The 24,497-nt window shown below is 41.1% G+C and overlaps 2 protein-coding genes across 3 annotated transcripts in view; one reads left to right on the top strand and one right to left on the bottom strand.

The window, feature by feature from the left end:
- The window catches only part of LRRC36 (leucine rich repeat containing 36), a 46,040-nt gene extending 41,374 nt beyond the window's left edge, over positions 1-4,666 (bottom strand). For both annotated transcript variants that reach the window (XM_072731706.1, XM_072731705.1), the window contains exon 1: positions 4,571-4,666. In XM_072731706.1, the coding sequence (XP_072587807.1) occupies positions 4,571-4,640 (70 nt within the window). In that variant the 5' untranslated portion in view covers positions 4,641-4,666. The remainder of the gene's footprint in view (positions 1-4,570) is intronic.
- A 49-nt stretch (positions 4,667-4,715) lies between these two features.
- The window catches only part of KCTD19 (potassium channel tetramerization domain containing 19), a 31,337-nt gene continuing 11,555 nt past the window's right edge, over positions 4,716-24,497 (top strand). The window contains exons 1-4 of the mRNA XM_072731711.1: positions 4,716-4,796; positions 9,639-9,935; positions 23,180-23,330; positions 24,123-24,314. Of these exons, the coding sequence (XP_072587812.1) occupies positions 4,794-4,796; positions 9,639-9,935; positions 23,180-23,330; positions 24,123-24,314 (643 nt within the window). The 5' untranslated portion in view covers positions 4,716-4,793. The remainder of the gene's footprint in view (positions 4,797-9,638; positions 9,936-23,179; positions 23,331-24,122; positions 24,315-24,497) is intronic.

Below are 24,497 nucleotides of genomic sequence, written 5' to 3' on the forward strand. Positions count from 1 at the left end.
CAAGGCTAATCCCGGAGATCCGGGATTGAGTCCCACATCAGGCTCCCTGCATGGCGCCTGCTTCTCCCTCTGCCTGTGTCTCTCAAGAATAAATAAATAAAATCTTTTTTAATAATTACAAAATAAGTGATATATGCTTATGTATGTTGAGAATATTTCTAGGAAGCTATCCAAGATACTGGTAACAGTGATTGTCTTTAGGAGAATTGGGCCTGAGCCAAGGCCAGGGAAGGGGGGTGGTTAAGACTTACTTTTCACTGTACAATTATTAAATTACCCATATAATAAATTAACTGAATAATTTTTAAAAGGCAAAGAAGTATATAACTATATATTTTCTGTACCAAATAATTATCGTCAGCATACAAATATTATTGTGTCTTTAAAAAACTTGTTCTTGATCCCACATCATATCCCTCAACTAATTATTCCACTTCTGTGTTCCCTTGTATAGCATAAAAAATTTTTAAAGATTTTATTTATTTATTCATGAGAGACACAAAAAGAAAGAGGCAGAAACATAGGCAGAGGGAGAAGCAGACTCTATGCGGGAAGCCCAATATGGGTCTCAACCCCGGGGAACTCCAGGATCACACCCTGAGCTGATGGCAGATGCTCAACCACTGAGCCACCCAGGTGTCCCTATAGCCAAATTTTTTTTTTTAAGATTTTATTTATTTATTCATGACAGACACACACAGAGGAGAAAGAGAGTCAGAGACACAGGCAGAGGGAGAAGCAGGCGCCATGCAGGGAGCCTGAGGTGGGACTCAATCCTGGGTCTCCAGGATCACACCCCGGGCTGAAGGCGGCGCTAAACCGCTGGGCCACCAGGGCTGCCCTATAGCCAAATTTCTAAGGAAAGGTTCTTACCTTCACTATCCCTTTTCCCTCACATATTTCCTTTTCATCCCAACTCAGTCTGGCTTCCCTCCTCCCCATTCTCTTGAAACTCCCCTAGTTAAAGTGATCAATGAGTTCCATGTTGCCAAACCTAACAGATATATTTCCTGCTTGCTTAGCCTGTCAATAGCATTTAGCACAGCTGATCATTATTTCCTTGATTACTACCCTTTCTTAAATTCCAAGACATCATGTTCTTCTTTCTCTATTCAACCTCTAAACATTGAAATACCCCATGATGAGTCTTAAACCTTCTTCTATTCTCCATACACATTCTCTAGTTAGGTGAGTTCACCCATTCCCATCACTTTAAATATTATTTATTTGCTTTGTCTCCCAAAATTTACATCTCTAACCTTGACCTCTCTCCGAAATCCAGATTTGTATATCCAATTGCCTACTAAAAATCTCATCTTTAAATGTCTAGTAGGTATTTTAAACTTAATATGTTCAAAACAGCATTCTTGATTCCCTTTCCCCAAGCTATATTTCCCATAGTCTTTGCTCTCTCTCTATATATATATATACATGTGTGTGTGTGTGTGTGTGTGTGTATATATATATATATATATATATATATATATATATATATATTATATATATAGCACCATTGTCCACCCAGCAATAACTTAAACCAAGGCTAAGTGTTATTTTTTAATCTTCCCTTTCCTCATCTCTCATATTCAATTATTTTTGTAAGTCCTGTCCTGTTTACCCACAAAATACACCTTGACTCTGTCCACTGTCATCCTCCTAGTCCAAGCCACTCATTCTCTCTTATCTGGACTACTGAATAGGCTTTTAATGGGTGAGAGTCATATTTTAAAAATAAGTATTAGATCAGGACACATCCATGCTTAAGATGCTTTCATGAAAACTGACAAGCTGATTCTAAAATTCTAAATGAGAATAAAGGGCTAAGAATAGCCTAGACAACTTTGATGGACAAAGAGGAAAGCAAACTGAAGGAGGGCATCGACTCTACCCGTTATCAAAACCTACTGTTAGGCCATGGTAGTTACAAAAGTGTGATATTGGTGTAGGAATAGGCAAAACAAAATAGTGGAACAGAACAGAAAGCCTAGAAACAGATCCACATTTACAAAGGGACTTGGAATATAGCAGAGATACTATAAACAGGTTCCAAGGAAACTGGCTATCAGTATAAAAAATAAAATTATACCAAATCCCATATTGTATAAAAAAAATTTTCAAGTCAATTAGACCTAAGGTGAAGAGCAAAGCTGCAGAACTTTTAGAAAAAAAATTTTATTCATCAGTGTAGGGAAAAACTCAATAAGACAAAAAAAATCACAAATCATAAGGAAAAATAAGCTTAAATACCTTAAAATGAAAATTTTCTGCATGGCAAAGGATAATTTAAACATTTATGGGAATTTTTTAGTACAGAGAAATATAACAAAAAAACCCAAACATACAAAACAGTCTATAACTGCACCAAGATTGTGGACATTAAAAAGAAATTAACACTTATTATGTAGCCAGAAAATTCCAACAATACAGAAAAGTACAGAATAAAAGTAAAAGCCTTTCTCCCCCAGAGATGACTGTTGTGATTTTTTACATAATTTTAGAATGCGGATATCAGCACATTAATTGAAAATATCTGTTTTACTGATAAAAATTAAAGCAAATTGCCAAATAATAGATATGTTCTTATACCTTAAAAAAAATACCTATGTGTATATGTTTGTATAAGTAATGGGAAAGGTATGGAAAGAGAGGGAAGAATATTTTATTTTTTATTTTTTAAAGATTTTATTTATTTATTCATGAGAGACACACACAGAGAGAGAGAGAGAGAGAGAGGCAGAGGGAGAAGCAGGCTGCATGCAGGGAGTCAACTGTGGGACTCAATCGGGGACTCCAGGATCAAGCCCTGAGCCAAAGGCAGGTGCTCAACTGCTGAGCCCCCCCCCCCCCCGGGGTGTCCTGGAAGAATATTATTTTAGACACTTTAGCATTGTTTGAATTGTCATATTGAACAGTTAATTTTGTTATTCAAACCGCTGTAACAAAACAAGGAAACAAAAGCAAGCAAAAAAAAAAAAAAATCTGCCATGTATCATTATAGCTGGAGAATGGAAGGAGTACATGCCCCCCCCCCCCAACTGAATAAAATTGAATCAATATTTTTATAAGGGCAAGAAAAGTACAAAAGTGTGTCAAACCAATAAAGCTTTTCTTAGTTAACTTGTAAAATAGGAGAGCTCAAAGTAGTGTAGAAAAGAAAAAATAAACCTGAAATATTTGCATCATCTACACATACACATACCAAACCATTACCTTTGTTGGGGGTGGAGGCATTTCCAGAGGAAGGAAAGATTAATAACCTCTTTGTCATTCATGTAATGCTTGTTTCTAGCATGCCCTAGTTTTTATAAATTTTTTAAGATTTATTTATTCATGAGAGACACAGAGAGAGAGAGAGCGAGAGAGAGAGGGAGAGGCAGAGACACAGGCAGAGGGAGAAGCAGGCCCCATGCAGGGAGCCTGATGTAGGACTCGATCCCAGGTCTCCAGGATCAGGCCCTGGCTGAAGGCGTCGCTAAACCGCTGAGCCACCCGGGCTGCCCAAGTTTTTATAAATTTTAAATAATAATTTTTAAACAGCAAAATTATCTCATCCCATAAATAAATGGTACTAGAGGAAGCATGAGAGGCAATTTTTTGTTATGGTTATTTGAGTATAGGCTCTGGACTCGAGAGTCCTGGGTTAATAAACCCTGGCTGTGTCCCTTTGGACGGGACCCTAAACCTAATCTTAACCCATCTGTAGAATAAGCGCAGTAACAGCATCTACTTTACAGGCTTGTTTCGGGGATTAAGCATCGCGGGGGGCGTCGGGGAGCATTTTACCCGGGGCCTGAATGCTAGAGTAAATTCATTAAGGGTGAAAGCTGAATTAGGAATGCCGATAACTTTTCCAACATTTCTACTCCTCAGAAATTCAGAAAACAAGCTGTGTGAATCAGACCCCAGGTCCCAGCTGGGCTCAGCGGTCACTCAGCCGGTTCTCTCTAGCGCCCTGAGAGATCAGCTCTTTCGCTATTGCTTTTTACAATTTAGGCGCCTTTCTCAGTGTCTCTTAAAAGGAGGCCGCGCATCCAGATGGGTTTTAAAAAAATAAAATAAAAAAAACCCACGTCCTTGAGGCGGAGGCTAGACGTTGATGAGGGAACATCCTTTCTCACTTCACCCTAAAGAGGAAAAGCCCTCCTGGGTCTGAAATCTCAGAAAACGCCGAACGAACGCCCTGGGCCCTGGCGCCTTCCTCAGAGCGCCGCGCCCTCGGATCTCCCGACAACGCCCCCGGGGCTTCCGTTTCCTTCCACCAGCTCAGGCTCCGTCCAGTTCTGTGCTTCCGGCCACCGCGTCCCGTTAGTCTAGTTTCTCCTTCTCCCCTTCGGACTCCGTGGGTCTCCTCCAGTTCCTCGCCCTCCTCCCCGGACTCTCCGGTTACTTCACCGTCCTTTACCTCCACCTCGGGGTAACTTCTGCCTCAGTATCTCCTCCTCCGCCTCAGGGACCGCGCCGCCGCCGCCACTCCCCCGCGACCACCTGAGGTTTCCTCGCCTCCACCTGTTTTCTGCCCTCAGCCTCAGACCCCACGCTCCCGGCCCAGGGCCTCCCCGCCCCGCCCTACCGGGCTGCTCCAGAGTCAGCGCCCCCAGGCGGCGGACGCCTTCCTCGTCCAGATCCCACTGCTCCGCCATCCCCGGCCGCCCCTCACCTGTCTCGGGCCGCGAGACAGGCTGGCCCCCGCCAGGCCCCGCCCCCGCCGCAGGCCCCGCCCCCCGCGCGTGCCGTCGAGGCCCGGGGCCGTTATTGCGGTGGCCGCGCGCCTGCCCGCCTCCGGAGTCCCGACGATGGTATGGATCCGGCCCTGGCGGGGGCGCCAGAAACACCAAAGCGGCGATTGGGGAGGCGGTGTGGCCGAGGATGAGGGCTATGGGGTTAGGGACCTGGCTCTGGGACATGGGGTAGGAAATGGCCCCAGTTTTGAAAGGTTTGCGGGGAGAGGGGGCCTGGCTCGGAGGGGCTGGAAGAATGAGCCTGCTTTGAAGGATGAAGGGTTCCAGTCCTGAAGTTTGGGGGGACTTCAGGTCTGAGAGGTGGAGGTGTGCCCCTTGACGAGGTCAAGCTCTTCATATCTCAGCGTTTGGAGATGTTGAGTCTGAAACCAGGCAGTGGCCAGCGGGTGAATGGGGCGGGGGAGGTGTCCAGAGCTGAAGGATTGGGGTAGGAGGTGGGGGGCAGCTCTCTGAGGCATGATAGGGAGGGAGCCCCAGATATGAACCCTTGGGGAACTTGACTCTGAAGAGTTGATGATAAGATCGTTCTAGCTCTAGAAATTGATATGGAAGGGGAGAAGAGGTTCAGTGCGGAAAAGAGAGATGCTCTTTGGAATGGGCTGGAGATGATTAGGCTAGGGCTACCCCATTTCCTGTAGTCAGTCTGTCAAGCCTTTTGTCCTTCAAGTACTACAGGTCCCTAAGCTGGCCTCTGACCGAGGGCTCTCCCCAGACTGGGATAGTTCTACGCTAACTGTTGTGCAGTCTTTGGAAAGAAAACTCTAGAAAGAACAGCCACATCCTTAACCCTTACCCTGACTCCAGTAGGCATCTCTTAAGAGCCCACCTGTAGATGGGACATGTATGTGTAAGAAGGAGTTAAAATCTTGAGCCAGGACACTCTTGTCAAAGCCTATCCTTACTAAGAAAAGAGGACTGAGAACAAAATTGTGGCTCACCTTCAAGGAGGAGGTTTTCTCTGGCAGCCAAAATCCGCACAGTAGGAGCACTTAAAATGAGCTGTCAACCAGCTGGTCACCTTTAAGGAGAACAGAAAGCAAAATCAAGAGTCCTTGCATATTTGCTTTCTGGTGGAGGTGGGGCTCTTATTTACCATTAGCTTATCGTGCTCAGCTGTAGCCCTGTTTAAAAGGACCAAGATTCAAAAGCCTAAATTAATTAGTTCATTAGACTGGCTATTTTCCCCCCTCTGCTTCTGCAAATCATGACACCATTTAAAAATCTGTAGTCTTTCTCATGGCCCCTTTAATTCTTCTAGCCTGAAATGTGGCATATATAATTGTTCTTCTTTACATCTGAATACTTAGACCAGGTTGTGGTAAGAGAAAAGAATTCCACCCACTTCTTTGTTATGTGCATTTATTTTGCTTCCTCAGCTGTCAAAATAGAAGATGCAGATTTTGTTGAAGTGGGCCTTTTCTCTCTAAGCAGTCATCTCTTACTTAACACCCCGCCTCTGCCACCAACATTTTAACACAAATTTTAAAACTTTTGGAAAGGTGGGAAGAACTATATACCCACTGCCTGGGTTTTATAGTGAACATCTTGCTGTATTTGTTTTATTACATATGTCCATCTGTCTATCCCTTTATCAATCCATATCGGGTTTTTGATGCATTTCAAAATGTTATAAATATCAGCACACTGGACTCCAATTGCTTCAGATGCATAATTTTTACTTAGCATTCAAAATTGTTTTATGGTTCTTTTTAAGGTAAAATTTTATATACTATTTACTAGCTCCTAAATTTTGTTTATAAAAGTAGTGCTCCTTGAGTGTTTATTTTAAATTCTGATACAGATGCTCTGTGTGTTTGATAGTTTGTATGTTTATATGTTCTACTTTTCTATAGTGTTGATAAGCTCGGCCATCTTGAAGCAAAATAATTCACTTATGAATAGATAATCTTCATACAAGCTGAGGAAGGTTAATGATCTTTGCTGCCTTTGTATATATAAAAAGGAAACCACAGCATTCAGCTATCCTGCTATGGCCTCAATAATGTAATGTCTCTGTAGGTATGATCCCAAGAGAGCTCTGCATATGCTCAGTGGGGTGGGAACACCTCTAAATAACTCTGTCTTTTTTAAGATTTTATTTATTTGTTTGAGAGAGAGAGAGAGGGAAAGACAGCAGGGGGAGGGGCAGAGGGGGAGGGAGAGGAAAAAGGAAAGAATCCCAAGCAGACTCCATACTGAGTGCACAGCCCAACACAGAGCCTCATAACTCTCTGCTTTAAACGGCTTTATAAAGAAATAATTCCCATAGTACAATTTACCATTTAAAGTTTACAGTTCAGGGGATCCCTGGGTGGCTCAGTGGTTCAGCGCCTACCTTTGGCCCAGGGCATGATCCTGGAGTCCCGGGATCGAGTCCTGCGTTGGGTTCCCAGCATGGAGCCTGCTTCTGCCTCTGCCTCTCTCTCTGCCTCTGTCTCTCTCTCTATGTCTATCATGAATAGATAGATAAAATCTTTAAAAAATAAAAATAAATAAAAATAAAAATAAAAAATAAAATAAAATAAAGTTTACAGTTCAGTGGCTTTTAGTATATTTACAGAGTTGTGCAACTAGTACCACAATTTTACAACATTTTCATTATCTGAAAAATTCCATATCTGTTACTAGTCACTACCCATTTCCCCCACAACCTCTCTAGGCCTAAGCCACCACTAATCTACTCTCTATAAATTTGTCTATTCTGCACATTATACATAGATGGAATCATGTAATATGTGGTCTTTTGTGTCTGGCTTCTTTCACTGAGCATAATGTTTCAAGGTTTCATCTGAGTTGTAGCATGTATCAGTACTTCCTCTTTATTGACAAATAGTATTCCATTGTATGGATACACTACATTTTGTTCATTCATTAGTTGATCAACATTGGGTTGTTTCTAATGTTTGGCTATTATCAATAATGCTTCTATGAACATTTGCAAGTTTTTGTGTGGACATAGGTTTTCATTTCTCTTGAGTTTATACTTAGACATAGAATTGCCAGGCCATATAGTAACTACATATTTAACATTTTGAGGAACTACTGAACTCTTTCCCAGAGTAGCTGCACCATTTAACACTCGCCAGTAGTGTAAGAGAGTTCCAGTTTCTCCAATCCTTGTCAGCCCTTGTTGTTATCGCTGTGATTCAGGTGATTCTACCGGATGTGAAGTGACACCTCATTGCAAGTTTTGATGGGCAATTCCCTAATAGCAAATGATGTTAATTATCTTTTCATGTCCTAATGACCATTTGTGTATCTTTAGATAAATGTCTTTTTTAGACTTTTTGCTCTCTTTTAAATCTGGTGGTCCATCTTTTTATTATTGAGTTTTAAGAGTTACTTATGTAGTCTAAATACAAGTTCTTTACCAGATATGTGGTTTGCAAATATTTTGTTCCATTATATGCGTTGTCTTTTTACTCTCTTGATGGTGTCCTTTGAAGCACAAAAGTTTTTAACTTTGGTGAAGTTATATTTGTTTCACTTGTACCTTTGGTATCTCATCTAAGGAGGCATTACCTAATCCAAAATCATGAGGATTTTGTGTTTTCCTCTAAGAGTTTTTATATTTTTAGCTCTTATTTTTAGGTTTGGTCCATTTGGTGTTAATTTTTGTGTATGGTGTGAGGTAGGGGTCTAACTTCCTTTTTTTTTTTTTTTTTTTTAATGTGGATATCCAGTTGTCCCAGCACCATTTTTTGGAAAGCCTATTCTTTACTCATTGAATAGCCTTGACTCCCTTATCAAAATCAATTAACCATAAATGTAAAGGTTTATTTCTGGACTCTCAGTGCTTTGCCACTTATCCATTTGTTTTCCTTATACCAATAGCACACTGTCCCTATCACTATAGCTTTTTAGTAAGTTTTGAAATTGGGAAGTGTGAATCATCAAATTTTATTCTCCTTGAGTTGCCTGGATGGCTCAGTTAAGTGTCTATCTTTTGATTCAGCTCAGGTCACGATCTCATGGGTTGTGGAATTGAGCCCCATCTTGGGCTCCATGCTCAGTGGGGAGTTGGCTTGAGATTCTCCCCCTCTGTCTCTCCCCCCTTACTTTCTCTCTCAAATAAATAAATACATCTTTAAAAAACTTTTGTTCTCCTTTTTCAAGATTTAAAAAAAACTATTTGGGGTCTTTTGTATTTCCATATGAATTTTAACATCAGGTTGTAAATTTTTGCAAAAAAAGGCAACTGGAATTTTCATAGGGACTGTGTCTAATCTGTAGTAAATTTAGAGAATATTGCAATCTTAACAAGTATTAAGTCTAATTGGTAGACATGAAATGTTTTTCCATTTACTTAAGTCTTTTAAAATTTCTTTCAACTATGTTTTGAATTTTTCAGAGTACAAGTATTACTCTTCTTTTGTTACATTTATTCCTAAATATTTTGTTCTTTTTCATACTATTGGAATAGAATTGTTTTCTTAATCTCATTTTTGGATTGTTCATTGCTAGTGTACAATAACCCAATTGAGGAGTGGCTCAGTTAGTTAAGCATCTGACTCTTGATTTTAGCTCAGTTCATGATCTCAGCGTTGTGAGATCAGGCCCCTCAACAGGCTCTGTGCTGGGGGCGGAGCTCGCCTAAGATTCTCTCTCTCCCTCTGCCTCCTGCCCAGTCTCACGCACGTGTGCTCTCTCTCTCTCTCTCTCCCTCTCAAATAAATACATAAATAAATAATATTAAAAAATAAAAATATAATTTATATATATTGATCTATACTTTTCACCCTTGTTGAACCTATTTCTAATAATTTCTTAGTGAATTCTTTGGGGTTTTCTGTATGCAAGATCACATCATCTGCAAATAGAGATAGTTTTACTTCTTCCTTTCCAATATGGATGCTTTTTATTTCTTTTTCTTGCATAGCTCTGTTTTCATTCTTTTAGGAGGAGCCTGGCATGCCTCATGAATCAGCGGAGGATTTGTTTCATTTCAACGTTGGCGGCTGGCATTTCTCAGTTCCCAGAAACAAACTTGCTCAGTTTCCAGATTCCCTGCTATGGAAAGAGGCTTCAGCCTTGACCTCTTTGGAAAGCCAGAGGCTCTTCATCGACAGAGATGGTTCCACATTTAGGCATGTGCACTATTACCTCTACACTTCCAAACTCTCCTTCTCTAGTTGTGCAGAACTGAACTTACTCTATGAGCAAGCACTGGGTTTGCAGCTGATGCCTTTGCTGCAGGTAAGATACTCTTGTGTTCCAGGAGTGATAAGTAACATAGACCTTATATCAATCACTAAATGTTATATCCTTTCATATATTGGTTGCTGAGATGACCCTCTTAATGGGGAAGTGTGATGAATGAGGTAAAGTAATAAATAAACTGGAAATGCATGTTCTGAATAAAGTATTCTATCCTGACTCTGCCTTACCTCTATACCAGAAGCCACCACAGACCCAGGATGAGACTTAACCAACTGCTGAGTTGGTTCCTTGACTCTTGGAAATCCTATTTTAAGATTCTTCTTGAATCTTAATTTTTCTCTAAACTATAGTTTATTCTTAAGTAGTTTATTCTTAGTTTTTGGACAATGATTTTTTTTAACCTGGAAAAGCTAAGTATTATGACTGGAAAGGACCATTGGCCATGCTCCATATTAATCCCACTGTCTGGACAAAGTGTTGTTTACTGGATCCATCTCCACAAGGACTGACCCAACAAATCACAGTTCAGCTCAGTGGACTCCCAACTGTGCCTCCCCAACACTTTCTAGAAGAAAATTGAAGTAGATTATCCCTATCAAGGTCATATAGGAATGAGAACATTTCACACTGCATGGTTTTATAGATACTCCTTAACTAAATATTTTTTTTCTTAAAAGTTATTATATATTTAGAAACCAACCCCCCCAAAAAAAATCTCTTAACATATTCCAGTATAAGTTGTAGTATTCTTTTCTTTTTATTTTTTAAGGCTATCCACCTGAAGTAAAAATTTTTTCAACTGCCCCTGGAATGGAGTGCTAGAATTGATTGCATGTGGCTTCAGAATTACTTATATTGCCTGGCATGTCAAGATGGTTTATGACTCTATGCCAGAGCACCATTCTGTGGGGAAAAGGAAGAAGTCACTTGTTATTGAAGAAAATAAAAAAGATGGCAATTTTTTGAAGAATAATTTTAAAGAACACAAGTCTGTTATACATTTTATAAAGCCCTTTAACTTCTTCACTATTCTCACTTTTCAAATTGAAACAAAATCTGTCTGGGAAGCAACTTCAGAATGGGAGATAGCAACTCAGAGGCCAATGAGTTGGCCTAATTCCAAAGTTCCAAGTTGTGTGAGCGGTAGAAGTATTTGAAGAATCATGTGAATCTGACTCTCCAAAAGATGTAGTAAAACAAGTGCTTATGTTTTGGAAATAGTGTTTTCAAAGAAATAAACATTTAAGTTGGCCTAATTGAAGTGATGTTTATTCTTTGAAGCAGAGTGTAAATACAGCTGGAGAATCAATAGCCATCTCAAGCAAATTAACAGCCTCACACATTTCCATCACTTTCCTCACTGCTTAGGCCTGTCCAAAAATTAAGTTCTTGGATAAATGTACAAACGTTTTCTTGGAGAAAATGGAGTGTTCCAATTATTAGTCTAAAGACTTTTCTCAGGCAGCCCAACTTAATGCATTCAGCTAGTATTTATTGAAAGCATTTTGGGGGATCCCTGGGTGGCTCAGCGGTTTAGCACCTGCCTTTGGCCCAGGGCGTGATCCTGGGGTCCTGGGATCAAGTCCCACATCGGGCTCCCTGCATGGAGCCTGCTTCTCCCTCTGCCTGTGTCTCTGCCTCTCTCTCTCCCTGTCTCATGAATAAATAAATAAAATCTTAAAAAAAAAAAAAAAAGGAAAAGAAAACATTTTGGGTACCAGGCATTATTCCTGTGGACTTTAAGGAAAACATGGGATGAACAACAACAAAAAAAGTGAACCACAAGTAATTTTACATTTTCTAGTAGCCATATTTTGAAAACATTAAAAAGTGATAATATTTATTTAACGAAATATATATTTAAAAAGCTATCATTTCCACTCAATCAGTATTTAAAAACTGATATATTTTACATTTTTTTGTACTAGGTCTTTAAAATCTGATGCGTGTTTTATGCTTATAACACATCTCAGATTCAGGTGATTACATTTCAAATACTCAGTAGCCACATGAGTGGCTAAAGGCTACCATATTGGACAGCACATATCTAAACTGTTCTAAAATGTTGGTGCTCCTCACTGTAATATCCCTCAGATTTAGCACCTAGCAATAAAAATGGGACTTTGCCTCCTGCTAACTAAAGTTATTGTGCACTCAACAGATTGCATATCCTATTCAGGATTTTCTGTAACACAGTAGATTTTTTTGGAAAGCCACATAGAGGAGCCAACAAGCAGAATGAGATGGGTAGCTTCTGGAGGACATAAACCTGGGCTCACATTGCTGCTGTGCTTGTCACCCCTCTTCATCCCCCCACATTTCCACTCTTTCTCTCTCTCAGCCTTCCCACCTGCCACCTTCCCACCCCACCTCCTTTCAGCCTGTAGCTTTGGCGTCCAAAGGGGCACACTTAATACCTATTATTGTCTTGATTCCAAGTGCAATATTTATTGTGTTTTGAGCACCAATCAAGGACCAAGCACTGGAGATATAGGAAGAACCATATAGCCATACAATGCCAATGCTATGAAGAATAGAGCAGTGCTTCATGTGTAATAATGAAGGAGGAGGGCATTTCTGTATTCTAGGGCTTCTTGAGGTTTCACAATATGTTTAAATGATTTTCTTTTTGTGTGTATAATTTTTATTCTGTCAGTCACTATCCTTGTAGTACTGTAGCTGAAAGAACAGAACATTTATACCTAACTTGATTGCTTTTAAATATACAGATTTGGGGCACGTGGGTGGCTCAGTTGGTTAAGCATTTACCTTTAGCTCAGATCATAATCCCAGGATTAAGCCCCTACTCAGGGGGGAGCCTGCTTCTCCCTCTCACTCTGGCTCCTCCTCATGCATGGGCACTCTCTCTCTCTCTCCCTATCTCTCAAATAAATAAAATATTTTATTTTATTATTTTTTAATAAATTCCTTTTTTTAAAGATTTTATTTATTCATGAGAGACACACACACAGAGAGAGAGAGAGAGAGAGAGAGAGAGAGAGGTAGAGGTAGAGACACAGGCAGAGGGAGAATCAGGCTCCATGCAGGGAGCCGAGAATGGACTCGATCCCAGGTCTCCAGGACCATGCCCTGGGCAGAAGGCAGGCACTAAACCACTGAGCCACCTAGGGATCCCCTAAATAAAATATTTTTAAAAAATAAAAATTAAATTAAATGTACAGAGATGTAGTATGTAGAAAGGAGATAGCAAGTGATGAGACTAGGAAAACTACTCCTTTAAAAAGAGTGGTCAGGGCAGGCCTCATTGACAAGGCAACATGTGAGCAGAAACCTGCATGAGAAAGATAAGTCATCCAGAAGTCTGAGGAAAGAGCTTCCAGGCATAAGGAACAGCAAATAGAAATGCTCTGAGATTAGAGTGACTTGGAGGAGGCAGACTCAGGCGCTACTATCTGGTACAACGGAAAGGTAGGAAGATAACATAGGTAGATGTGAGGTCAGAGGAAGCCAGGGGCTAGATCTTGCAGTCTTATAGGCCACATTAAACACATAGCATCTATTCTAAATGTTATAGGTAGCTTTGGGAGATGCTTAAAGAAGGAAGTAAAATGATAAAATTTAAGTTTTAAAAAGATTACTGGACCTTGGGGTAAGCAATGGTTTCTCAGGTCTAACCCCAAAAGCACAAGCAACCAAAGAAAAGAATAGATAAATTGAACTTCATTCACCCACATTAAAAACTTTTGTGCTTCAAAGGGCACCATCAAAAAAGTGTAAAAGACAACCCACAGAATGAAACAAAATATTTGCAAATCTATCTGATAAGGAACCTGTATCTGAATATATAAAGAACTCTTACAACTAAACAGTAAAAAGATAATCAGATTTTAAAATGTGTAAAATATTTGAGTAGACATTTCTCCAAAGAACAAAAGGGCAATAAGCACATGAAAGGATGTTTAATATCATTCGTCATCAGGGAAATGCAAATGAAAACCTCAATGAGATACCTACCACTTCACACCCACTGGGATGGCCATCATCAAAAACACAGGTGTTGGCAAGGATGTGGAGAAATTGGAACCGTCATATACTGCTGATGGAAATGTAAATTTGACAGCTACTTTGGAAAACACTCTGGCAGTTCCTCAAAAAGCTGGACAAAGTACCATGTGACCCAATTAATTCCACTTCTAGGTGTATACCCAAGATAAATTAAAACTTATATCCACACAAATATTTGTAAATAAATGTTCAAAGCAGCATTATTCATAGTAGCCAAAAAGTACAAACAATCCTTTTGTTCATCAGCTGATGAATAAACAAAATATATATCCATACAATGGAATATTATTTGCCAATAAAAAGGAATAAAGTACTGATACATGTAACAAATATTAACTTCAAAACATTATGCTAAGCAGCCAGACATAAAGCACCATATATTGTATGATTCAGTTTATATAAATATGCATAACAGGCAAAGTTATAGAGATAGAAAGTAGATTAGTTGTTGCCTAAAACTGAGGTACAGGGTGGGAAGGATAGGGTGAGCAGACTTGGCAATAACTGTTAACGGGTACAGAGTTACTTTTCAGTATGTTGAAATAGCTTGCAATGATGGTTGCATAACTCTGTGAACTACTAAAAACCCCTGAACTGTACAATTTAAATTGGAGATTTTACCATTCATAGTATATATAATGTGAGTGCATTTCACATTAAATATATTTCAGTAAAACTATTAAAAAAATCATTGACTTCTGTCTTAGTAGTAGACCAGGAGTCATCAAACTATAACCCATGAACAAAACCCAACCCACCACCTTTTTTGTATAACCTGTTTTTACCTTTTGGTAAATGGTTTTTACCTTTTTAGATGGTTGAACAAAAAAACAAAAGAAAAATATTTTATGGCGCATGAAAGTTATATGAAGTTCAAATTTCAGTGCCCATTAAGTTTTATTTGAACAGTCATGCTCATTTATTTATATATTGTTTATAGCTTCTCTTGAGCTATAATACAAAGTTGAACAGTTGCAAGAGGGACCATATTCTCAAAGCCTAAAATATTTACTATCTGCCCTTTTTTCCAGAAAAAAAATTGCCAGGGCACCTGGGCAGCTCAGTCAGTTAAGCATCTGATTCCTGATCTTAGCTCAAGTTTTGATCTCAGGATCATGAGTTCAAGCCCCACCTTGGGCTCCATGCTGGGTGTGGAACCTACAAAAAAAAGTATCAACCCCTGGCCTACACTCTAGTGGGGCAGAGAAAGAGGCTCCTATAGCAACCAGGTAAAATATAGTGGTAGTTTGGCCTAAGGTGGTCACAGTGGCATTAGAAGTGTTCAAATTCTGGATATGTCTTGATAATATAACTGACAGGGTTTGCTAATGAATTATTGGTATGAATTGTTGGTAGGGTAAGAGAGAATAGATAACCCCTTTGTATCCTGAGCAATAAGGTGAATGGTGGGTTCCTAAGGATGTGCAAGTTTAGGGGGAGAAATCAGGAGTTAAGATTTGAATGTGTTAAGTTTGAGAAGTAAGAAAAGGGTATTTATTAAATACCCAAGTGGAGGAGTGCCTGGGTGGCTCAGGTGGTTAAGCATCTGCCTTCGGCTCAGGTCATGATCCCAGGGTCCTGGGATCAAGCCCCACATCAGCTCCCTGCTCAGAGGGGAGTCTGCTTCTCCCTCTCCCTCTGCCCATCCCCCCACCACCTTGTTCATGCTTGCTCTGTCACTCTCTCAAATAAATAAATAAAATCTTAAAAAAAAAATACCCAAGTGGCAATGGTGAGAAGGCAGCAGGATGTACAAGGTCTGGAATTCATGGGAGCAATCTGATCTAAAGGTATAAATTTGGGAGCATCAAAGATGATATGTAAATCCATGAGCCTGGATGTTCACAGAGAAAATACAAAGCAGTCATTCCAGTCTGTACATTAACATTATAGAGTATCCTAGAGCTTTTATGTAATTTGGGAAGTCCCCTTTGCCTAAATGTGAACTGCTTCAAGCTTCTCACAAGCTATCAGCCTGATTGAGAGTCAGCTGCTACTGCAATAAGAAATTTCTCCTCAGGGTCACTGGACAAGGGTTTGAGATTTTTGACAAACTGTAGATTCCCTTTTACTTGCGCCCTTGAAGTCCATTGAGGACTTAGAATGACAGTGCATCCTAATTGTGTTTCCTTTCCCACTGCCTTCTGGGGACTTCTAAGTTTAGAAACTTAAATCATTCTATGAGCATTCTGCTCATTCAACCCAAATATTCCCGCATTCCTTGTGCTCAAGGGAGCCAGGTAGTTTTTATGTTGATTACACAAATGATGCTTTTAAGAAAACAGACTAGTGACAGGTCTCAAATTTCCTATTACTCATGATATGAAGATACATTACCGTTGTGATCTTGGAAAGGAAGTTTACATAAACAATATTCATCCCAACAGTGGGTATGGGTAAGTGGACAACCCTTGACATGGTGTCTGCTGCCCTGGTTTCTACCCCAACACACACACATAGCTACATGTGTGCATGGGCACACACGCGCACACACACACACATGTGTAAAATTCAGCCATGTCCCTAAGTGTCCCAAATGCTGTCTCTCCACACTTTTTTTTTTAAGATTTTATTTATTCATGACAGACACACAGAGAGGGAGAGAGGCAGAGACACGGGCAGAGGGAGAAGCAGAGGGAGAAGCAGGCTCCACATAGGGAGCCCGACCTGGGATTCAATCCCGGGTCTCCAGGATCTGGCCCTGGGCTGAAGGCGGCGCTTAAACCACCGAGCCACCCAGGCTGCCCTCTCCACACTTTTTAACTTGCTGTTTCTTCTTCCTAGAATGTTCCCCTTTTAAGATTTACCCTAAATATGGTCCAAGGGAAGCCAGCCTGACATTTCCAGGCAGAGTTTTTATTTCTCTGCTCTCAGAGTTAATTCCTGTCACCTATCAATGCTATTCTGTTTGGATCAGGTATTTATATATCTTTCTCCTACACGAGCCTGTATTTCTAGCATCTGGTAGTACCCAGCCTGTAACAGGTATTTATTTATTTATTTAAAGTTTAATGTGTGTGTTTTTTTAATTTAAAGATCTTATTTATGTATTTATTCATGAGAGACACACAGAGAGAGGCAGAGACACAGGCAGAGGGAGAAGCAGGCTCCATGCAGGGAGCCTGATGTGGAACTCGATCCCAGAACCCACCCAGGGATTACACCCTGAGCCATAGGCAGATGTTCAACCACTTAGCCACCCAGGTGTTCCTGTAACAGGTATTTAACAAACATCCACTGAATGAACATTGAGTGATGTACCCAAGATGACCTATGAAGGTTGAATCTACTTCTGCAGGGTTAGAGAATTGGAGCTGGCAGTGGAGGGGCAGGTTTGAGGTGCTGATAGTTGTGCCTTATTTGCTTCTTTGGCTGATGGCAGCTGTTTTGCACATCCTTTTGTTTTACTAGCTTGCTTCCCTTGAGCTTCAGATTAATGCTGGCCTTCCTCGTTTTTACAAGGCAGCTGGAGATTTTCAGGCTCCTCTCAGCTCCTTCTAACAGCCTACATCAGAGCATAAGGCATCTCTGAGTCCTGGTTCTGCTTTGGAAAACCTCTGTTAAGTCCCAAAACTCTTCCAGTAGTGCATTTGTCAGCCATCTTTTGGCAACCATACCTACACATGTGCACATTTGCGCCCATGCCATTAATTTTACATTGTTTCTCACTGACATATTTTTTCATTACTATCTAGGCCAAAAGTAACATTAATTATCCTTGTGCTAGTAACTAGCCATCTGAATTTGGGTCTTTATTTCTCTAAAGAAATCCTCCCTCTAAAAACTTTCTGAGTCATAGTCTGTAAATAGTAAAAGTCATAGAAGTAATATTCAGGCAGATAGAAGTGGAATTGAAGTCCATAGAAGACTAGCCACATACTCTGTGGCAACTTCAGTCAACAAAGTCAAAGGACAACTGGAAGCTAGGTTCTCTGAAATTCTCTTCATTAATTCAGTACTTCATTCATTCTATGAAAATGTATTAAAGGGTACCTGGGTGGCTCAGATTGTTAAGCATCTGCCTTCAGCTCAAGTTGTGATCTCAGGGTCCTGAGATTGAGCCCTACATTGGGCTCCTGGCTCAGTGGGGAGTCTGCTGCTCTTTCTCCCTCTGTCCCTCCCCCTGCTCATGTACTCTCTCTGAAATAATAAATAAATAAATAAATAAATAAATAAATAAATAAATAAATAAATCTTTAAAAAATGTATTGAGATCCCACAGGTACTGTTGTGGGTGCTGCAAATACAGCAGAGATCAAAACAGGCAAGATCCTCATGGTTTTGGAGGGTATATCTACTAGGGGAGACTAGCAAATGGTAAATAAGTAAGTAGGTGTTATTGAGAACAATAAAGCAAGTGAGGGGGTTAGGGAATGTGTTCTTTGGATTCATATAGCATCTAATTGGCTTCCCATGAGTAGAAGGCCTTGTGTTTCTAGAAGTCAAAGCAAGGATTGACAGAGTTTAGAAAACAACCAAAGGCTCTTGGGCCTACTGCATACAGCATGACTCGACTGGCAGGAATTGTGATCTTTTGGAATTTATTTGTGTTTTTTTCTAATATTTGCCAAACATACCTTTCTTGGAGAGAATGGTACAGTTCACACTTCACATTTGTAGAAGTAGCAAGAAATAGAGATTTCATTTCGACAAAATAGATCATTCTCCCCTCAGCTAGTACATCTCTCAAGCTGATTGGACTGTCCTGCTCACCCACCCCACAGGATATACCTGGGTACCAAACAGCACCTCTGAAAAGGGAGTCCAGGCCAGTCCTCAAACAGGTTGTTTTCCCAAGCAGATTTCCCTCCCTCAATGCATCTCTTTCACAATGGCCAATTTAGAGTTGTTCAAGGGCACTATTGTTTCTTCCACTGGGGCAGAATTTCAGCATTTGAATCTGCAAGGAAAACAAATGGCAGGTTCAAGTTCTTCTGATGCAGTCAGCTTAGCATGGGTTTATTATTTTTTTTAATATTTCGTTTATTCATGAGAGACAGAGAGAGGCAGAGATACAGGCAGAAGGAGAAGCGCCTCACAGGGAGCCTGATGCAGGACTCAGTCCCCAACCAGGATCACACCCTGAACCGAAGGCAGGCTCCCAACCACTGAAGACCCAGGTATCCCTAGCATGGATTTCAAATGGTCTACTGTCTCTTGTAGGATCTCCCTAGTTTTGCTTTCTTTTTTTCTACTTCACCAATCAAGCCCAAGTCAAGACCTTTCATCCAGTCTTCCTGTCTCCCTCTCCTCTTCATCCTTGTCCCTCTCTCCCTTAGATCTTCCCTCTGGACTTCCCTCTGGACTCTAGGTCCCAAATTGGAATCACTCCCTTCACTGGCCTCTGAACTCTCTGGGCACTGCCTATTTTAATCACATTGCCCATTGGCTTTTCCTATGGTTTTGAATACTCAGCATCTTTCTCAGTTTTTGTGAACGCAGTCTTCTCTGCCAGCTCATTTGGGGCTCCCTCATGTCTTATTTTGCTTTTCTTTCCAGAGGACTCAGTCTTTTCTCTATTTACATGCATTCATTCATTTAACACAACAATTTTGAGCATTTACTACACATTAGGTTCTAGACTAGAAGCTTGGGATGCATTCCCCACCAAAGCCTGAAGGGATAGGCCTGAAACCAAGCCAGGAACCCAGATAGAGAAGTTTGGAGGGGTCTGTGGGAACAAAGGAGGAGAATGACTTGCTTTAGCTAGGGGAGGCTCCAGGCTTTTCAAAGCAGAGAATGGAGGAGAAAAGTGTTCTGGGAAGAGGAAATAGCATATAGAAAGTTGAGGGGGCATTACAGAACATGGTGTATCTTTGGATTTTATGGAGTTTAGTGTCACTAATGATGGGATGCAAACAGAAAGAATGGTAGGAGAGGATGCTGGAAAAGAAGTTTGGGATCCAACCACTAAGAGGAAGGAAATTAACTAACATTTATATTATTTCCTTTATTTTTTTTAAGATTTTATGTATTTATTCATGAGAGACACAGAAAGAGAGAGGCAGAGACATGGCCAGAGGGAGAAGCAGGCTCCATGCAGGAAGCCCGATGTGGTACTCAATCCCAGGACCCCAGGTTCTCGCCCTGAGCTGAAGGCAGACACTCACTCAACCACTGAGCCACCCAGGCATCCCAATTTATAGTATTTCCTTTAATCCTTACAATAACATCTTCCAGATTTTACTATCTCCACTTTGCCTGTGAGGAGCCTGAGGTTCTAAAGGTTAAGTGACAAATGGGAGGCAGCAGGTTAAGAGCAATGGTTAAGAGCATGGACTCTAGAATCCTGGGTTCCATTCCTAGCATCTCCACTTTTGGGGGGCACTGTATACTTGTTAGCTTCTTGGATCTTGTCTCTCATTTGCTAAAAGGGAGTGGTAATAGTAAAGTCTAGTTGGTATGTGGCAGTTGTGGGGGAGCATTAGGTGGATTCAGTTTACAAATGCCCGGGTTGTGGTGTCTGGCTGGCTCAGTCAGTACAATGGGCAACTTTTGTTCTTGGGGTTTGGGATGTAGAGAGTACTTAAAAATAAAATCTTTTTTAAAAAGTGCCTGGGCAATAAATGTCAGCTTTTAAGTGACCAAACCAGATTCAAACTCAGTCTGAGTTTAAGGCCTTTGTGCTTTTTGTGTATATCCTGCTGCCTCCGTTGATTGTGAAGGACCTTGTTTGCAAAGCTAAGGAGAATTTGGATGCCCCTTAGGTAGTGGGGAAGACTGAAATTTTTTAAGATGGAGAGTGGTTTGGACTCATTTGTATATTTGAAATGTCACTTTATGGAGAGGGTCTGGGGAGACCCATCCTTAGGGAAAGGATGAAGAGGGTGGAGCAAAGAGCAGGGCATGGAGTCATAGGGCTTGCTGGCCGACTGAGTGGAGATGATGTGAATATCAGTCAAGTCATAGGGGCTTCCCTTCACCAGAGGACATATCAAACTCCACAGGCCAGCTTACAGGGCCCTTTACTCTCTCTTGTTTACTGCTCCACATTCATCTCCCTCTTTCCCTCAACCTCCATACACATAAGGCTACAATCAAGGCACAAAGGCACGTAGCCCAGTTTGTATCTCTACCTACCATCTTCCCACCTGTCCTGTCCCTCCTGTGCAGTCACCATTTTCTGTATCCCACTTAGTACAAATACTGCCACATTATAATAATAATATTATTATTAATATTATCATTACCATAATCATCTTATTTTTACTCAATAATCAGGCTCATCCACTAATGCAGGCTCATCCACTAATATAATGCATATAATAATGATATTATTATTAATTAATAATAATATTATTATTACCATCATCATCATCTCATTTTTACTCAGTCAGGCTCATCCAGTAATGCAGAAGCTGTTCCAGTCTTTCTGTCGGCTTCCTGGTACCTCACTTTTATTTCTGTTTGCCTGGGCCAACTTCTCCCTGATACAGAAACCCCTCTCTCACCAGTTTCCCTCCTCAGGATTGCTGACAGCCTGATACAGAAGCTAAAGTTGTGTACAATCCTGAGCAAAGAGGGACAAGAAAGCTTACCTTTCCTTCCAATGCAGTTGAAAGAAATCCTAGGGTTCTTGGAGCTCCTGAAACTTCAAAAATTATGCTGGCTCTTACTTTAGTATATGTAAATTATTGGTTTTCTTTTTCCCAGGCTGAGAGCTATTTGAGTCAAGGCACAGTATTTGTGGCCCTGGAGATATACAAGCCATTTCTTAGATGAATGAATGACAGACTCTTTCTGGTGTTTTACACATACCCTGTTCTTCCCTCTCATTACTCAGTGCTCCCCAAAAGCACTCCCCACGACCCGGACATCTTCCAGTCCTTCCACAAGTCCATCAGTCATCCAAAGTAAGGAAGATTCTCCCACTTAAGCAGTTATGTGGGTGCAGTTTATAGCACATGGCCACCAGAGGGCCCTTTCAAAGCTTGGGCTTCCTGTGAGCAGCTTCACAAGAGCTTCTTCACTTGTGTAGTTCAGATTAGAAGCAGGTTCTTTTATTAGTTTCAGACTGAAATCTAAGGTGTTCTTAGAGAAAGGCTCTTAGAGAAAAAAAAATTGTCATACCATGCCTTTCAAAGACTACTTTTCTAGGGGTGCCTGGGTGGCTCAGTGGTTGAGCATCTGCCTTTGGCTCAGGTCGTGATCCCAGGGTCCTGGGATCCAGTCCCACATCAGGCTCCCTGCAGGGATCCTGCTTCTCTCTCTGCCTGTGTCTCTGCCTCTCTCTGTGTGTCTCTCATGAATAGATAAATGGAATCTTTTTTTTAAAGACTACCTTTCCAGCTATCTCTAGAAATTTCTAGGGAAAAATACTATTCTAGAGTAGGGACAAGAAAAATGAGCTTGATGTTATGATAATCTGCCCCTTTTCAGAACTTTTGAGGGAGAATACCCGAGTGAAGGGTAGCACCAGCCCACCTCCTGCTCTAAGCTTCAGCCTGTCTACCTAGGGTACTTCATCTTATGTACTGCCCACACACACACACACCCCCCACCCCCACCCCCGTCAGCTGCTCCTTCAAGTGGAGGAACGGTTGTGGAAGACTGCTTCAGCAAGTCACAAATCTTTTAACCTCAATTGCGTCATCAGTAAAATGGGAATGCAGACATTTACCACATCTATCTCACAGAGCTGTGTCAGGGTATATGAAAGTGCTTTGAGGGACGCCTGGGTAGCTCAGCGGTTGAGCATCTGTCTTTGGCTCAGGGCGTGATTCTGGGATCTGGGATCGAGTCCCACATCGGGCTTCCTGCATGGAGCCTGCTTCTCCCTCTGCCTACATTTCCACCTCTCTTTCTGTCTCTCATGAATAAATAAATCTTTAAAAAAAAAGTTATTTGAAAAATGTGGTATCCTGTGCCACCTCCACTTCCCTGTTTAGGTCACATTCCAAGATTAGGATGAACACAAACAATAAGCAGATCACAGCAGTTATACAAATTGTTGAAGGGAAATGGTAGAAAATCTCAAGTTTTTAATGATTAAATATATATTACTCTTTAACCTTACATAAAATAAATTTCAAAAGGATTATTTCAAAGATAAGAAGATAGTTATTGAAATTTTGAATATCAGCATATCATCTTGTAGACCTACATTTTTATTTTTGTGTGTGATTGACTAAATTTATTTCAACACACTTTACCAAAGTAAGTCACACACTATTTTTCCTGGTATTTTGCCCTAGAACTGGTAGATAATTATATGATTTAGAATTTTCAAGGCAGTAATTCTTTGTATCTAACAGACTCTAGATAATCTGAAGGAAGGGAAACACCACCTACGTGTACGGCCTGCAGACATACCTGTTGCTGAGAGAGCATCTTTGAACTACTGGCGAACATGGAAGTGTATCAGCAAACCCTCAGAATTTCCTATAAAAAGCCCTGCCTTCACAGGTATATACTCACAGGCTGACCTTTCCTATAGCCCACACCAGCTTCCCTTCTCACCCTAACAGAAGTGGCTTCCATCCAGAGAGTACTCTGATTTCTGAACTAGTTTTGGATGATCTCTCTACCTCCCCACTATCTCCTTTGATCTTGTACTGTACAACATGCCCTCTCCAAGGCTGCTTACCCACTGAAACTAAACATTCCTGGGATCAGTGAGAGCCACATTTGTTCCTTTGCATGCTGGCTCCACTTGGGTAAGGCTGGGTTGCATTCTCCGCCCTCCTAATAGTCAGAGAACTCCATCAACCTTTCAAGTCCCTTCTAACTACTACACAAGAAGTGTCCCCAAATGATCACTATATCTTGGGTAACTTGCAATATGGATTGGCCTGAGACACCAGAACAGCCAGTCATGATTATTTATGGGTTTTGAGCTTCCAAGAGAGTCAAAAGCATCTATTTTGTCTGTGAGTTACAATGGTTGGTTTGATCAATTAAAAAGAACCAAATAGGTAACTTTGGGTTACCCCCAAAGTAATGACTTTGGGTACATAAGCTAAAATGTAACAACATGTCCTACTGCCCTTCATTGTAGAAAAAATAGATTTCTATGTCTTCCTCCCCACCATACTCCTGTGTGTGCTGTTAGGGCTACCTCTAGAGGGGAGGGAAAAGGAGGCACCTGGCACAGACCATCGATGGGTTGATCTCTCCAGCTTCCTCCGGGACCCTGGGATCAGTGAGAGCCCTGGCCTCTTGAGAGGTGGTGATACCCCTCTACACATTCTCTTCCAGGCCTACATGATAAGGCACCTTTGGGACTCATGGACACACCATTGTTAGACACGGAAGAGGAAGTACACTACTGTTTTCTGCCCCTAGACCTAGTGGCCAAGTATCCAAGCCTGGTGACTGAAGACAATCTGCTGTGGCTGGCTGAGACTGTGGCCTTAATTGAGTGCGAGTGCAGCGAGTTCCGCTTCATTGGTGATTGCTCTATCCTGGGGGTGGGGGGCTGATAGGGTCTATCTACCCCTCCCCATCCACACCTCATGGAGGCTCAGCTTGGCACTTAGGGCCTCGGAAACTTAGCTGAAGTGGTGGAGGCATGACAGAGCATTCTGGAAGGCAAGCAGATTCCCAGCATTAGACTCCCATGAACCTCGGGGC

The sequence above is a fragment of the Vulpes vulpes genome, chromosome 12 (assembly GCF_048418805.1).
Source record: "Vulpes vulpes isolate BD-2025 chromosome 12, VulVul3, whole genome shotgun sequence".
Taxonomy (NCBI): domain Eukaryota; kingdom Metazoa; phylum Chordata; class Mammalia; order Carnivora; family Canidae; genus Vulpes; species Vulpes vulpes.